We start from the raw sequence: 18,865 nt of genomic DNA, 5'->3' as shown, positions 1-18,865 counted from the left end.
ATTTCTTTTACGGTTACGGAGGAGATGTAGGCACAAGGAAAACAATGTTCAGGGAGATAACTTTTACAAAGAAAATTGTCTTAGCAGGGTGAAATTTAAAAACGCATAAACTGTACAATACAATAGGTCTTTCCACAGAAAAGTGGAAAGACTTAATAATCAGAATAAATACAATAGGTCTTTCCACAGAAAAGTGGAAAGACCTAATGATAATAATAATCATGATAATCAGAAGAAATACGATAGGTCTTTCCACAGAAAAGTGGAAAGACCTTATAATAATATTTAAAAACCAATTGTTCAGAGAATTATAGGTCTTTCCACATCAAAGTTATTGAAAAGAATCTAGTTCCAGTTTACTCAATGTTAAAATTGACATCCAATCACACGTCTCCTTGTACTGATAGCATAAATAAATGGTTTATATACAGTTTTGATTAAAATAAGGGAGATAATGTGCTTATTCTGGTGAAGTAAATGTCACGTCTGGTCTCATATGATAGCTTCTTTCACACTGATTCCAAAAATATATAGTTTTTATGTACCTTTATGTGTAGAATGGGAGATAATTTGCCACTTCCGGTTTGTTTACACTAAGTTCGGAGTGATCAATTTATGTATCTATATTATAAAATATATGGATTCCGAGTATTTTACGTGAAAAAAGTGCAAAAGTAGGTACTTCCGGTTTTTTAAGGTCACTTCCGGTTGTCATTTTCCAGGGTCAGATGTCGCCTAACCTTTTGTAAAAGGTTATATGGCTTTATAATGAACAAAGTTGAAGTTATATTCAAATAACCTTATATAAAGACATTTCAGGGGCAATAACTCCTAAAAGATGCTATTAAATTGTATCAGACCAAATGTAACATATCCTCATTACAATAAAACAAACATTTTGCACTTGTTCTTTTATATGTATCTTTCAAGTGTTGAAGAAAATGCCAAAAACAAGCAAAAGTCACAATTTAGAACTTGACATTTGTTCTTGACCTCATTTTCTAAGTTAGGACATAGGGACCTCAAATAAAAACAGTCCAGGGTTATACGGTTAACGGTTTATGAGTTGAAAACACATACCGACAAATTTATGGTGTAAAAGTAGATAACTTCTATAAAATTTAATCGAATCGCTTCGATCCAAATTAGCCAAAAATTCCTGAGGCTGTAACGAACAATTTGTAAAAAGAATTTGTCGTTATCTTTTTTTGTTACGAAGGAGATGCACACTGGACCTTGGGACCTCAAATAAAAAGGTTCAAGGGTTATAGGCTAGGGATAAAGGCTTAAGAGTTAAACAAAATTATACCGACAAATTTATTTTGTAAAGCAATATAACTCCTAGAAAATCGCATCGACGCGCTTCAAATGCCGGTTGTATTTTCAAGGTTAAATAGTTTGAAACCTATTGTAAAAAGTCTCATGGTTATTTCATGTATACATTTGAAATAAAAGCAAAAGTCAAAATCTAGAACGTCAAATTAAGCTTTTACCTTGAGATCAAATTCAAAGTCATCAATCAAGGACCTCAAGTAAAAAGACCATAGGTCTTATTTATATTTGGTTATTGAGTTACATGTATATCACCATACGCATATTTTTAAATACAAAAGGGGAGAAAACTCCCTTTTACGTTCAATGTACCCTTGTAATCAAAATTTACGTGTTAGGACATGTCGCAACTATCAATTTAGTAAAAATAATTTGTCAATATCTTATATTGTTTTTGGAAATAGTGAAAATAAGCCAGATTCAAAATTTAGAATATGGCCTTGACCTTTGACCTTGACCTAATTTTAAATTTTATGGGCCAAGTATCACAAATCAAAAGATCCTAAGTCTCTATTACTTATGCTTTCCAAGATAGAAATTTGTATCACTTATATCAAATGCATTAAGGGAAAAAACTCTCATATGGAGTGTTCATATCGCTTCGGTCAAAATAAAACAAATCATGCAAAGGGTATAACAAGCAATTTTATAAAATAAATTTGTCATTTTCTTTCACGGTTACGGAGGAGATGCAGGCACAAGAAAACAGTGTTCGGGGAGATAACTCCTAAAACGAAAATTATTTGGTTACGCAGGGTAAATTTCAAAGGCGTATTAACTGTATGATATCATATTAGAAATATCTAAGCGACATAATGCGAAACAAATATTTATCGCAAGAACAAAATTAGGTGGAAGAAAAAAAAACCCAGATAAAATACAATAGGTCTTTCCACAGAAAAGTGAAAAGACTTAATAATCAGAACAAATACAATAGGTATTTCCACAGAAAGTGGAAACACCAAGAACTTATAGATTTGGAAATTAAAAGGGGTTTACATACATTAGGGGAGGCAGGCGGAAACCCAGTTGAAATAAAACAAAAGAATCGAAGCTCTCTGTTTGAGAAGGCGATAAATGCTTACTGTAATGTTTACTATAGTAACAAAAAAAATAAAAGTTAATAGAAACAAACAAAACGACAATTTTCTTCTCAATTACGAAGTGTTTTATTTAAGAATTGAATGCTCTTTTTTGTAAATTTATTGGGGTGTAAAAGCGTTGACCGAAGTACATTTTGTATGAAGCGCGGAAGCGCTTCATACTTAAAATGTGCGCACGGTCAACGCTTTTACAACCCTATAAAATTACAAAAAAAGCATTCAATACTTATAATTACATTTTTACCTATAGGATCATGAAAACACGCCTTTTATCAAGTTTTTATTTCATTTACCTGTGCACTTTATTGTGGGACCTCGTGTCATCATGAATGAGAAGTTTTATTGAGTGATACAACTGCTTAATTAGCCAATCAGAATAACGTATTGTAATGAAACATACATCTAATGTAATTATTTTAAAAACACTATTTGCATAAGTTTTCAATTTATCTATTACATTGTTATACAGAACAATTAGATATCAAGTCGGCGACATGAGTATCTGTAAAGTTGGATGTAGAAAATGCATAACCTCTGATTTTGTTTTACCACGGACGGAGAACATATCAATCTGTTAGTTCAGTAATTTTCGTGTCTGCCCTTCTATTAAGTGACTCAAGAAAAAATTCTAAAAAAATGTGTAACAATTGTATCGAAAAGAGAAAATCGAGTGCACCTTTTATGTTAGGGCGTGTTTGAGGTGTATATTTTGTCTTTAAAACGTTCAAAGCATGAGTATTTGATATATCATCTCGCTTCAGATTCTATCATTTTTATATTTCAAAGCTACAGGTTGACTTTATAACATAAACAAATCACAGTACGAAAAGGTAAAATATATGAGTCAAGTGAAATACCTATCCAATGAATCACAGAAACAGAGAGGGTATGTTCGAATAGTTATTTTTTTACTAAAAGTACTTGACGACAGTCTTTTAAGTTGGATGATGAAAATGCATATTTTCGAAAATATATAATTTTTTGTGTGTGATAACTAGGGTTTATAATCTTCAACCACTGAACATTTTTAGTTTGCCCTTCCACGAAATATTTAATTAGAATTTTTTTAAATGTTTAAAAATATTCGAACGTTCCACCTGAAAACCGATCAGATAATATTTTTAAGTTGAATCAATGCAGACAAGATCATTAGCTAGTTGATACATTTGTCTTTTAAAATACAAATGACATATAAGGATCGTAATGGTGCTATGTGGATAAATTTATCAGTTTTCAAGTGCAAAATTGACAGCGCGTCATCCCTACAATGGCTTCCTTTTCTACGATTGTGATAATTTTGACGAAGTAGTGTCCTGCTGGGGAGGGATGCGATAAAACAAATGGTTTCAAGTATACATATGTCTATATTGTTTAAATTATTATCAACATTCAGATTCATGTCGATTTACTGCTTGCCATATTGTCTTTTTTTTAAACTCTTTACGTATTATATATGAAAATATCACTAAGGATTTATTTAATGACTTTCAGTTGCATTGCTGTCTCATTGACGTACACTACTTTTTTCATAATTGAAAAAAAAACCGAAACATGGCCTCTTGATAAATGTATACTCAGTTCTGTGTAAATTCATATTTGTGAAATACAATGTATGTTTTATTGACCCCTAGATGTTTTAATGAGTTTAATGCTAAGCCATAAATATGAAAGACAATGTTCTTTTTAAATATAAAATATTTTACTTAACTTACATCCAGTCGTTAGCAGCGTAACCCCATAGTTTTGACCATTGCTGTTCCACCCATTACACCTGTATTCACCAGAATCCCTATATTCTAAATTTGATATTTTTAAATTTGGGTTTTGAAGTGTTCCTTCCTGATACTTTTTACTATCTGAACCTGTAACATTTATTTCGTGGTTACTTATAAGTCGTGTCCACAAAACTTGTCTTGTGTGCAGTTTAGTTTGACCAATCGTACATTCCAGAATGATAGCATTCCCAATCAGAGCATTATACGTAGACCGTTGAATGTATATATTGGGAATATTTAGATCTAAAAAAGACAAGTACACATATATGTGAAAAGTACATTTTTTTGTATAACGAACTTTTTTTCATTAAAAAAGAGAAACATAAATCCACAGGCATTTCGTAAATAGTTTAAAGGTAAACTTGTGTAACTCTGCCAATTTTGTTTTTGTTAGGGTACATGTATGTCGTTATAAGTTTAAATGGACCGAAAAGCTAAGAAGTCGAGTTGTTTAGATATAGGGTCAAAGAAAAAAACAAATATGTTCTAAAGTATCGGGATACAAAATTTAGAGAAATCAAATCATGCAAAATCTGTGCTAAAGTGGTTATACATTTTACACGTTGAAAAACACATAATATAGGGGAAAACTTAATCGGAAATTATCTTTTTAAATGTTGTATACAGAGAGCAAAAACCGGGTACCTTTAGTATTAACGTATTCAAAAGGTAAACTGAATGTACGAAAAATATTTCAAAATGAGATAACTATTTGGACCAGTCAAATAAATGAAAGCAAATTTTTAACAAACAATCGTTTTTATAATTAAGACGGACGCAATAAAACCTTAAAGTCATAATAAACCTCTAATTAAAAAAATAATACATATGTTTTTTTATAACTCAATGGATAGTTTTCATAATAAAACTTATGTACATATACTTTTTTCTGAAGAAAGTTCTTCAATTTGTTCATATTTATGACAATGAAACTAATAAATAACGAATAAATGAATTATGTCAATCTTCTTCATAAAAACTTCAGTATTTGCATCGTTACATCTTTTATCATCATATATAATAACAACGCAACAATTCAAAACAAAAATCCTGAAAAAAGAACATCAAGATTTAATTCCATGCGACTTAAATGTCCGTATTTTTATTTTTTTTATTTTGTTCATGTAAACCATGGAATTAAAATGAAGCGGATCAGGTTAGTTGTTTTACACGAATTAATGATATATTAAGCAAAGCACTTTGGTACAGATAGTCAGTTCGGTACACGTGGTTCACTGAAGTAAAAAAAAATAACGCCATTAATTATAAGACCAATAAATCACTGTGCAACACTAACTTTTGGATTAAACATGATAATTGATAAATCTCAATTCTAAAAAAACCCATTACATTCTAGAAACCACTTGTTTTTTCAGGTTGCTAGTTTTCACACAAATACTTTTTTAACGTTCATTTCCCTTTTTCGTTCAACCTTTTTGGTAGAATAAGTACACTTTAAATATATATTTTGATTTATTGTGAAAATTGTTTTACCTTTCACAACTAAATAAAAATCCACATTATGCCATCCTCTATTGTAGTAGCGACACCTGTATATAATACCATTGTTTTCCCACTCGACCTTCAATAGTGTGAGTATCTGAGACATAGTGTTGATGTTGTATTCACTAGTGTTATACCACAAAACATGAGAGCTTCGTTTTTCTTTCCTTTCCCATCTATAGTCAGTTCCTGTTTGTCCACAATCTAATCGATGTTCTGTACGTAAATCTGTAACAACTAGTTAATAAACAATAATTTAATGTTAGTCCATTAAAATCGAAGTCCACTCTGATATTATAACGTTCTTTGTTTGAAGTTTTTTTTTTCGCTCTGTCAAATCGATATCTAATTCTTATCTATACTATCAAATGAGAATACCTCATTAGGTGTGTCACTTCAATTCTCTATTTCCTTCCACAACAAATTAATTATCATGCCTTTGTGTCCTATAAGTACCATGCATAGTCGCATTTGTAATGCTCGCTTATGAATAATCAGTTTAGGTTATTTTGGGAGGAAAACGAAAATAAAGGTGTGCGAATATTGATTGTTGTCATCGGACAAACTTTTAAGTCATAAACAAGACTTCCGTTTATGACTTTTTTTAGAATTGCATATAATTTTCATAAGTATTTGGAGACAGGACAATTATTTTCACGTTTTCTATATTGTATGATCATACAAATGCATGTGTGTATTAAACATAAAGTGTCTTTGCTATTTACTATGAATTCCAAGTTTATTATCCTCTGCGGTCACTGATATATTGTATAGAGACTAAATAGTAATTCCAAGTTTACTATCCACGACGGTCACTGACATATTATAGAGATATTCTCTATACAATATATCAGTGACCGCTGTGGATAGTAAACTTAAAATTGATTGTAAATAGCAAATACACTTTATTTATAGTATATATGAAAGTTCATAGTACACAAAAAAATAGAAAACCAAAAATAACGAATTTTGGAGAAAAAAAGGATAGGGTTAAAAAAAATTGTTCTGTCACCAAGTACATATTCCTACATTGTTTGTGTACCTCCTAATCTCAAGGAATAAGAAAACGAGAAAAAGAAAGGAAAAAAAGGAGCTGCTAGCATCAATGGTATATAAAACTGATTGTCATCTTTTGAAAATCACTACAAGCCGTGAAAATGTCGAATTCCGATGTTAGAGGAGGTGCTATTATTTTATATAAGATTTGAGATTTTTGGAACGTTTTAGTCTCATAGCTTTTTGTTTTTATACATATTAAAATTGGCTGCTGGAACAAAAGTGGCTGCTACATGTGTCTTGATTGACTGCTTAAAGAGGCTACAAGCTGAGTCTAGTTTTGAATATGTCAAATCCGCCCATTAGTCAGTTACACACTTGCTAAAGTAGGGCGTCCGTTTGACTGTTCGGGTTTAAAATACGCAGGCACGTCACGTCTGAACGTGTTATCCGATACCTCGCGAAGTGACAGTACCAGGCATCATGCACGTTAAAATACACTTGCATCAACTCTTTGAGAGCTCTGAAAATTGCATAGTGCAAGGTAAAGGGATGTTTGGGTCCTTGAATTCGAAAATTAAATTATTGCGCCATTGTCAAATCTTGTATTAATATTGATATTTGAATATGATCCGATCCGAGACATTTTGCTATGAACTAGTTTCATGTTTTACATAGCTTTTTAGGTTAAGCTTCATATATATACTATATTAATACATAATAATTTTACAAAAAGCTACACTTTTTGTGGAATACGTTAACTTCAACATGTTTATGTCATCAAAAGTGATTGCACAAGTGACTATCTGAACTTTAGTTTCCGGATTATATTAACCTGTGTGGTCCATCAATTAATTTTTCTTTAGACCTGAAAGACTTGAGCAATTTAAGTATGCAATTCGAGGTTCTAAAATTGGATATTATTCAACATCCACCTGTAGTGCCATTCCAAACATGCATTGTGTACCACACTTTTTCTGTCGCAGTGTAAATTTCCGCCCTTCATCTCAGTCGACCTGTCTTGAATGTAGAACCTTCTTCTGGGACCAACTGTAGTTTGTTTTCCTACTGCATTTTTGAAGGGAATGGAAAGTGTTCTCATTTTTCATTTCTCTTTTTTATAGATCAACTCAGTTTGCCCAGCAACGGTAAAATAGATTGTTGTGTATCTATACTACTAAAATAACGAGGTCGAATTTGTTAGCTGACATGACGTATAAACGACGAATCAAAGAATTCAACTTTATATATAACTTAAATACATGTAGGACAAAGGTGTTGATTAAAAATTACCAATAATCAAAAGGTTCCGGGTAGAATCCGATACCGATACTAATAGTATACTGTCACAGGTAGTTTCCGGTCAAAGTTACCGTTACCTTCTGTAGGTGGCACGGTAGTATTTGCTTTCCAGAATTTAGGTTGCTCTTTTGTGTACCCTACTTAGGTAAATGTATCTAAACAGTGTGATTGGACAAAAAAAACAGTATCAACTGAACATACTTTCCCAAACTGAGTGATGAATCAGGTGTAGAAAAATATGAAATAATTTTACATACAGATGAAAATGAATTTTTGAGAATTTTTTTAAATTTTGTATTCACTGCACCATAAAAGACCTAAAAGTACTAGTGGCCTTAGGTTTTTAAAAATAGCAAAAAAGTAAACGGTCATGATACATATTCAAATTCTTTTCTTAATAGTAAAATGAAAGTACTTCAGTTAACTGTGAATGTAGATTTTTTTGCAGTGTTAGAAAGTGGTGAAAATTCTAAAAAGGCTATCATTATCCCTTATGGGCCAGGAAATACTACCGTGCCACCTTAAAATCCCTTCTCTGATACCGATACCAATAGTATACTGTCACAGGTAGTTTCCGGTCAAAGTTACCGTTACCTTCTGTAAATCCCTTCTCTTTTATATCTATGTTACACTATAGTACACTATTCAACAAGTTTGTTTTCGTCCACCTCAAAACCACTACATGACTTACATGTAATGTTCAACTTGGTTAATTAGTTTTAAAAAAAATGACTTAGTTTAAAGTTAGTTTTTTTGTAGTAAGAACACCAGGAGCGGTTCAAATAGAAAGATTCTAAAAGCAGAGAACACTGTCCACTTACCATCCACATGACTTTATCAGAATGAAGACCATACGAATACTAAAAAACCAAAGAACAAGATGGCCACTAGAGTAGTTGTGAGCTAATTTAACTCTGCAGTTTTTTGGCATTTTGATGTGTTTTTAGGGTGTTAACATAAACAGAAAATATATGTGCATGTTCAGTTTTTGATGGACTATCTGTTTCTGGACTTAATTGTGAAAAATATTTTCATTTGAAAAAGATACAGAGGATATAAACTTTTTAGTGTGCAAAATTGGATTTAATTTCATTAGTATCCATTGTTATCCATTACTGCCACAGTATGTCTCTAGGCAAAAACCAGGCAGGTGTTAAGACTGTACAATCATTGTTAGCTGCCAAAAAACCTGGAGGCAACAAAGATCAACAAGAAAAACCACCAAAGCGAGACAAACGATCCATTCAGATGTGTCTGAGGAAAGTATTGACAACATTGACATTATGAGCATTCACTCAGACCTAAAAGATATTAAAAAATCCCTTCAGGACACAGTGATCAAATCTGATTTAGAGTCGTTAGTCAAACAAAGCGACTTAAAAGAACTTGTTACAAGTATTGTTAGTCAATTATTGAATACACTAAAAGATTCTATCACTGCAGAATTCAATAGTAAGTTAAGAGAAAAAAACAGGACAGTTGCAAGACAATGTTGATTCTTTAAACTTGGAAAATCACCTTCTGAAGGAGAAACTAAGGGAGAAAGAAATTAAGATAAAGGAGTTGGATGAAAAAGTGGAGGATTGTAATTTAAGAAGTGTGGATGCTTTGAAATCTGCAAATTACAATGAGCAGTATTCAAGGAAGCACAACATTCGCATTGTGAACTATCCAGAAAATAACAATGAACATCTACATGCTGAATTTATCAACCTTGTCAAAAAAGACTTGAAGATTAATTTGGAGCCTACTGATTTAATTGCCATACATCGCATTCCTGGAAAAGAAGGGGCAATACGACCAATCATTGCCAAAGTAAGAAACACAGATACGAAAATTAAGATCACGAGGAGCAAAAAAGGATTGAAAAAAGATATAAAATTCCATGATGATATCACCCAGAAGAACTTAGGACTGATGTCAAGACTTAACCTAACTGGGAATCTAGAGAATGTTTGGTTTTATAACTGTAGTGTTTATGGGAAGCTCCAGAACAGTAAAAGTGGTAACCAAAGAATAAAGTTTGACTTGTTTGACAATATAGAAGAGAAAATTAGAAAGAAAACAGATTCATGAGATGTTTTGAAATACTGATCTTAAGAAGGGAGATAACTCTAACTCTTTTTTAAATTGTAAAAATGTTGGTCTCATCTGTTTATGTTACATTTTCATTCCATTTTATATGAGCCTAGTTGAAAGTTTTGATGATTAGGGAGATAATTCAATATATTTTTCAAGATAACAAACAGGTGTTTCCCCCTTCAATTCAAGTTACTTTTACCAGGCTACACCTCTGTGACTTCAATAAATAAATAAAGAAATAAAGAAGCAACCAATTCATTCCTTGCTTTGAATCACTATTAGACTACAAAATTATTTTTTATTTAACTTTAAGTAAGATAATCTTCAAGTCTATGTTGATACATTTTTTTTCTGTTGTGTTTTTTTTTTTTATTAATTTTTAAATATTATACGGTTCATAATTTACGCCAATACTGTGAAACCAATCTGATGTGTTTTGTACATTATCACCAGTGTCATTTTATTGTATGTGTGTTGTGTGTATGTGATTACAATATGTACTTTATTACTGTTTTACAATTAACTTATTTGCTCTCCGGTTTATGTTCTATCTGTTATATATACATAACCTATGGGAATAGATAATAATATTACTATACTATCTATGAATGTAAGGGGTTTATTTTCTAATAAAAAGAAAACATTGGATGTCTTTGATTGGGCAAAGGGCAAACATGCTTCAATTATATGTTTTCAAGAAACACATAGCAGTAAAGATGTTGAAAAAATATGGGAAGAAGAATGGGGCAATACTTGCATTTTTTGTCATCATAACAATAGAAGCGCTGGAGTTAGTATCATGTTTAAAAAGGGTTTAGATTTTACTATTCATGACACTAAATTTGACCAGAATGGTGGTTATATTGTTATTGATATCACTTTATTTGAACAGAGATTGACTTTAGTATGTCTTTATGGATATAATACGGATGAACCATTATTGTTTGATGATATATTATATAAAATAGCATTGTATGCTAATACTAGTATTTTATTATGTGGTGATTGGAATGTTGTCCAGGACTGCAATTTAGATACATATAACATTTTACATAAAAGAAATCCCAAATCTCGTGAAAAGATTGAAGAAATTATTGAAAAATTAGAATTATTAGATCCTTGGCGAACATGTCACCCTACTGACAGAAAATTTACTTGGCGTCAACCATCTCCTATTAAACAAAGTCGACTACACTATTTCTTAATCACTGAGGACATATATTCTCTTACGAAGAACACGAAGATTATACCCGGTTATAAGACAGATCATTCTGCCATTGTCTTTACTTTTTCTGCCAGTCTTGCTAAGCGGGGAAAAGGGTATTGGAAATTTAATTCACAACTTGTAAGAGATTTTGAGTATGTTGAGAAAATTAAGACATGTATAAAAGACACCATTTCTGAGTATTATCTTTCAGGTGACATTCAAAATTGTCTCGATGTTAAACTTACATGTAATGATCAATTATTTTTTGAAATCCTGAAGATGAAGATCAGGACTTTGTCCATTTCTTATAGTATTGAAAAAAATAGAGAGGATAGAAAACATACATCTAAGCTTGAAAAAGAGGTTGAACAATTAGAAAATATTATGAATATGTCACCAAATGTTAATGTTCAAGCTACTTTATATGGGAAGAAACTAGAGCTAGAAAATAAAAGGGAACAAAAGATTGAAGGTTTACTCCTCAGATCAAGAGCAAACTGGCATGAAAATGGAGAAAAATGCTCCGAATACTTTTGCAAATTAGAGAAGAGTAATTTCATTAAAAATACCATGGCTGAATTGATTGATGACCAAGGTAAACATATTTCTGAACAGTCAAGCATTCTTTTTGAACAACAGAAATTTTATAAAACTCTGTATTCAAGCAGAAGATCTGACAGGGAAGACAACTCTTTTTATAACCATAATGTTAAACTCACACAGGAACAAAGTGATCTGTGTGAGGGTAACTTGACATTTGATGAATGTGCTCTGGCACTGAAACATATGACAAATGGTAAGAGATCTCGGTCCATTTGTATATCGATCTTTATATTTTGGGTATGAGCATAGACATTTTTCTAGTTTTCAATATCAGAGTGTCATTACTTGCCTTCCAAAAGATGGAAAAGATAGGAGATATATGAGTAATTGGCGACCCATCAGTTTACTGGATACTGACATTAAAATAGCTTCAGCAGCTATAGCTAACAGACTCAAACCAGTATTGCCATTTATTATAAGTGACACTCAGAACGGGTTTATTAAAGATAGGTTCATTGGGGAAAACATTCGCTTATTATATGATCTTATGCACTATCTGGAAGAGCATAATATGACTGGTTTACTGTTACTTGTTGATTTTGAGAAAGCATTTGATTCTGTTGAGTGGGATTTTCTAGTAAAAGCTCTAAAAAGCTTTAATTTCGGACCATCTATATGCAAATAATTTGAGACTCTCTATTCAGAAGCTAAAAGCTGTGTAATAAATAATGGTAATTTGTCAAGTTTCTTCAATCTTGAGCGAGGCTGTAGACAAGGTGACCCCTATCCCCATATTTATTTATTATAGGTGTTGAATTATTAGCTCTAAAACTAAAATCTACATCTGACATCCATGGTATTCCTATTCACAACAAAGAATTATTGTTGAGCCAGTATGCTGATGACACATTTCTTGTTTTAGATGGAAAGGAAAAATCTTTAGAGGAGACTTTAAAATGTTTTGATTCTTTTAAAAGGGTCTCTGGGCTTAAAATGAATGCATCCAAGACCAAAGCTGTTTGGAATGGAACCAAAAAATATTCAGACCATATACTTTGTCCTAATTATAATCTTCAATGGACAAAGTCAAATTTCAAACTTTTAGGAATAGATTTTTCATTAGATTTACAAGCTATGTTAGATATAAATTTCACATAGAAAATCAAGGAAATGTCATCAATACTTAAGGCTTGGGAACACAGAAAACTTACATTACTTGGTAAAATTACTGTTGTAAAGACTCTGGCATTACCAAAGATAATTCATTTGCTCACAGCTTTACCAAATCTATCCCAGATTAAAATTAAACTCTCTTTTATAACTTTATGTGGAATGGGAAATTAGAACATATAAAACGCAATACACTAATTGGGGATTTTATGCAGGGAGGTTTGAACATGGTGCATTTGTCATCTTTTAGTACATATCTAAAAATAAGCTGGATCAGAAGACTTCTTTTGAATTTAGAGGGATCATGGCAGACATTATTACTGTCTGAATTAACAAAATTTGGTGGTGACAGAGTCTTTTTTTTACAAAAAGAAAAACTGCTAGAAATTCATGGCTATGTTGAGAATCCTTTTTGGAAAGATGTTTTATTTTGCTTACATACTGCAAAGCCTTATACTAAGGCTTGTACAAATGATATATTATCGCTAGATATTTTAAATTTTGTGCCACTTTCAGATTACACTATTTATATGCAATGGAAGGACTTTGGTGTACAGTATATAAAAGACATTGTAAATGGTCAAAACAAAGACTTCTTTACATTTGAAAAGATTAGACATAAGATTCTTACAAATAATTTTCTGAAATATTACAGTCTAATCTCCAATATTTCAAAATTTATTAAAGATCACATAAAAGAATATTGTGATTCTCAACAGATTGAAAATGTCAACATCTCTGATGCTTTTTGTACTCAGATTATTAATAATAAGAAACCAAAATTTGTGTATAAGAGTCTTATTGATCATATATTTCAACCTCCCATTGAAAAATTTCAGAAATGGGAGCAGTTGATAGACTCAGAAATTGAAAATTGGCAAAAATATTTTATGCTACTAAGGAAGTCTTGCAAAGATACCTATTTAAAAAGCTTTCAATACAAAATACTTCACCAAATAATTCCTACAAACTCTTTTTTGTACAAGATAAAGAAGAAAGATTCTAGTTCATGTACTTTTTGTAAACTTGATGACGAAACTATTGTACATTTTTTCTATGATTGTCCAATGACATATCAATTTTGGTCATCATTATTACAGCAAATAAGATTGTATAGCAGGGATTTTGCCATCAGCAAAAAGCAGATATTCCTTGGTTTCTATTCAGGGGCATAGGACATTTGAGCGAAAAAGAAAAAAGCACATAGGGTCATTTGAGCGCCGACTTCATAGGACATTTGAGCGCCGGGATATTAACCTTACCTGAGTTTTCAGACAGGACATTTGAGCGAAATTTTCCCTGATAATTTTACACGAATTAAGATTTTTTTTTAAAAGTAAGAAAAAAAAGTAAGATTTAGTTATAAATATTTTTTATTTTATTTCACACCCGAGTAATTCGACCGGTTCTGGCTGGTTTATGTAAGTGAAATCCTAAGTTGATCTCTATTTACCAATCAATTCTACTATAATTCATTGGCTATGCAAATTTTCTTTGTTCTAAAATTCTTATATATATATCTATTAAGTGAAATGTCCCTTGGCACTTGAAATCTTAATACTAATAATACATGTACGTGTTAAAATGGATATTATTTTGACCGAGACTAATAAGGGAAAAAGAAGCCTTGTTTGTGACAGTTTCCGATAAGTTCCAAGCCCGAACAGACTTGTAAATAATGCCGTTGCCGAGTTTTATGTTTTATGACAGTGCTTTGTTTTTAGTGCTTTGTTTACAATTAAAAGATGTTTTAATCTTTTTGTTGGTAAACTCCTGTTTTATGACTGTGCTTTGTTTTTAGTGCTTTGTTTTTTACAATTAAAATATGTTTTAATCTTTTTGTTGGTAAACTCCTCATTTAATGAACTATATTCGTAAGAAAATGTGGTATGATTGCCAATAAGACAATTCTCTATCCAAGACTTGTTTTCGCTCAAATGTCCTACGCTTATTCTTATTTTCGCTCAAATGTCCTAAAATTTAGGCGCTCAAATGTCCTATACTTTGGCGCTCAAACGTCCTTTTTTTTCGCTCAAATGTCCTGTCAATGCGCTCAAATGTCCATTGCCGCTATTCAGAAAGCTTATTCATGAATCTTTTATTTTTAGTAGCAAAAAATTATATATATAAATGTAAGTTTAAGGAACTTACTCCTAATATTTTTGGTTTTAAAAATAGAATAAAACAATATCAGTCATATGAATATTATATTGCAAAGAAAAACAATAATGTCGATGTATATGAAAAATTTTGGACCCCATTACAATATATATTTCCACCATAGAGTATGATATTAATCTGTGAGCAAATTTTTTGATTAGATTTTGTTTATTCTTTGATGCATATAATTGTAAACAATAATTGTGTACATAATTAAGTAATGTATGTGTGTATTTAAGTAAGAATTGTATGTGTGTATGAGAGACTGAGAGAAAGTGAAAGTGAATGCAAGTGGTTCTCATTTCTTTTTTCTATTTACCTCTTTACATTGGTATTTCCTGATATTTATTTATATATTCATAAATTTCTACCCTTTCCGTTTTTGTTTTTGTTTTTTTGGATTTCTTATTTCTTAATTACTTTCAGTGTGTTTTAAAGCTTATCTATTTATTTATTTTTATTTTATTTATTTATATTTTTTTCTTGTGAGGGAGGAGTTAAAATTTAATAAAATCATTTAAACATTTATTGCTTTAAAAAAGGGAGGGAAGAGAGAAGAAAGAGAAAAAAGAAATGAAACTACTCTTGATTTATAATCTTTGTTTGATTCCTTAAAATCCAAAACTAAATAATATGTCATTTATGAAGAATTGTTTATTTTTTGTTTGTTAGACATTAGACATTTATGTCGAACCATCTTTATATTTGTTAGCATTTATAATAACTTACATGTATTTATACCGGTATATTATATATATATATTTGGTGAATATTACTAACAATCACTAACTCCTGTATATATAAATATCATTACTAATGTTAACGAGGCCGGGATAAGGTACCGGTAATCGATGTTTTAAACTAACAAATGTAAAGATTTCAATAAAATATATAAACCTTAAAAAAAAAACAAAAAAAAAAAACCAAAGCTAAAATAAGGCATAGGTACTTTTATTCAGTCACGGACCCGCGATTTAACTAGATTTTAGTAAGTGTGAGTATCCTTGATACGATATGTTGTGTTGTTTATTTTTTTTGTTCCGATTTTCCACACATGGGTATTAGTAGGATTAAGCTGTTTTATTTTGTATGTTTTTTTGTGTATTGTTTTCTTTTTCTCTCATCGATAATACAAATTACACGGGTGATCGTGAAAGAATATCTAACGGTGGTCAAGTATTGCGAGACGATCGTGAAAGTTCTGGTATCGGATCGTGAAAGAATTTAAATGTAACAAATCCGATAAAAAAAAATATGTCTGTCATAATAGTTCAACTTCCTTAACATTACTGTACAATAAGATAAAGAAAATATGCAGTACTTTACGGAAAAAAATTAAAAGGCGCAATGCATGTCTATGGAAATAATTAGAAAAAAACCTCGCTATTTGTAATTATAATGTTCATATTTCAATAAATTATGATATATTTGAAATTTAATCTTTGGTGTATCTGATATTACAGTAAAAAAAAAAAAAAAGGATGTTCTTCCATTTAAAGCGTTAATTTGTTTACAAAAACCTTGAGTTTTGGTGATTTTTCATCAAACTTGATCGTGAAAGATCAGGCAACGCATTATTTTGATCGTGAAAGATAATGCGTGACCAGACTTAATACTAGTAATCAGAAATCAATATTTCTTTTACCCTTTTATATACCTGCAACAGGGTGAAACCTTAATCTATTGTGATAAGAATGAACACTAAAGCTATTATTTTTTTTAATTCAACACTTTACATCGAAAGTTAATAAAAAACAGCAACTAAAAACGTGTCTAAATCAGTGTGACAAATTCAGCTCTGAGAATCGGTCTAGTACAATTCAGGCAGACCGCCAATAATATGGATATGCAACGTTTAAACGAAAATATTAACCATCAACCAAAAACGTACAGCAAAAAAACAGCATCTTTCATGAACAATTTGAGATTGAACGATAACCAACATTTTGTGCAACAGCACTTTCTTAAGTTCTATTTGTCTTTATATACAACGAAGCAGATGTGAATTGATTTCCAACTATATACTACAGACTGAAGAATACCAGAGCTCAAATGCTGAAATGTCTCGTCTGGTTTACTTATGATAGTATATTTGTTCAACGTCTGTAATATTAAGGGTTTTACTCGAAGTGTCAAGTACGCTTAAGATTGTCAATGGTTCATAAAAAGAGGTCAATGTCAGATTAACCATACAGATCTGTACAAACATCCCGTACACCAAATATAGGTATTCCGATCCTCACAGTACCTTAGAAACTGACAAATGTAAAAGTTAGGTTTGGTCAATTAATTTGGAACATAAGGTCGAAAGTATATGAACCCTGATCGATAGCCAGACATAGACATCTGACTATCATTCAATATATCAGAAACAATTGATGTCATATATGAAACATGCAGACAGACATGTACACCATACACCAAATACCGTGGCGCTATAGCATATATAATACTAAAATAACGAGATCAAATTTGTCAGCCGTCATGGGGTAAAAACGACAAATCAAAGTATTTAACTTTATATGTAGCTAATATAGGACAATGGTGTTGATTAAAAATTACACCATTACAGACCCTTTTGTTTTCCACATAATCAATATTGCCAATAATTATAAAGTTCCGGGACGAATCCGATACCGATACCAATAGTATATAATTCACCTGTTACCTATTACCTTATCTGTACGTTCCGCATCTGACAGGTGCACCACCGAACGTTGTATTTAGGATTTTGCTATGTATACGGGTCATAATCACTGGGTTGACACTACTAAATTCAATCATTGTCACAATGTTCCCTATTGTAGTATTTTAATCAGTATGACTTTCTAAGATGACAACTACGGATACTAAAAATCTGGACTTAAAATAAGGCGTATAGGTACAGTTTTCAATTTGTTAGCCGGCATGACGTAAAATAGCGAATCAAAGAATTCAACTTTATTTATAACTAATATAGAACAATGCTGTTGATTAAAAAATACTCTGTTCCAGGCCCTTTTGTTTTCCAAATAATTAATATTACCAATAATTGATAGGTTCCAGGTCGACTGGTTCAAACAGAAAGATTTTGAAAGCAGAGAACACTGTGCATCTTATAATCGGCATGACTTTATCAGATGACAATACCAATACTAAAATTAGGCATACGCATAGTTACATACTGTAATCCAGTCACGGACCCGCGATATCACGGGTGTGTTCTAGTACAGGTATAAAAGGCCAAACAACATAAAACGAACATTGCCAAATGATGCATGATGATACGGTCAATTTTATTTGAAACCTTGCAGAAGTAAAAAATGTACACCTTACAATCATAACAACAGAGTTATCCTAAAGCGAATCCGCGATACGGACTTGACCACAAAATTAAATCTTGATCCATGAAATGAGTTAAAGTCGAGGTCAGGTGAATCCTGTCTGACGGACATGTATATTTTAGAATCTAATATACAAAATGTAGTTATCCTTTAACTCGTGATAAGTGAGTACTTCACATGACAAAAAAAACCGTCATCCTACAATCAGCCAAGTATTATACGAATAACATGTTTACAAATGCACAAATAATAATTTGTTTGTATTATTTGTACTTGTACAAATAAATTCTCCTGTTACCTCGCTTATGATCAAAGATCAGTAAATGAACTAGTTCATAGATTTTTTTTTAAATTTAGAACTCAATTAGA

The 18,865-nt window shown here is 31.2% G+C and overlaps 1 protein-coding gene across 2 annotated transcripts in view; it reads right to left on the bottom strand.

The window, feature by feature from the left end:
- LOC139529831 (uncharacterized) overlaps positions 1-18,865 on the bottom strand; it is an 81,485-nt gene that overhangs the window by 45,274 nt on the left and 17,346 nt on the right. For both annotated transcript variants that reach the window (XM_071325740.1, XM_071325741.1), the window contains exons 3-4: positions 5,705-5,950; positions 4,148-4,453 (exon numbers count right to left, since the gene is read on the bottom strand). In XM_071325740.1, coding sequence (XP_071181841.1) covers positions 4,148-4,453; positions 5,705-5,950 — 552 coding nt within the window. The remainder of the gene's footprint in view (positions 1-4,147; positions 4,454-5,704; positions 5,951-18,865) is intronic.

Source organism: Mytilus edulis, chromosome 7 (assembly GCF_963676685.1).
Source record: "Mytilus edulis chromosome 7, xbMytEdul2.2, whole genome shotgun sequence".
Taxonomy (NCBI): domain Eukaryota; kingdom Metazoa; phylum Mollusca; class Bivalvia; order Mytilida; family Mytilidae; genus Mytilus; species Mytilus edulis.
Note: the sequence above shows the minus strand (reverse complement) of the source record. Positions and strands in the feature narration are given on the sequence as shown.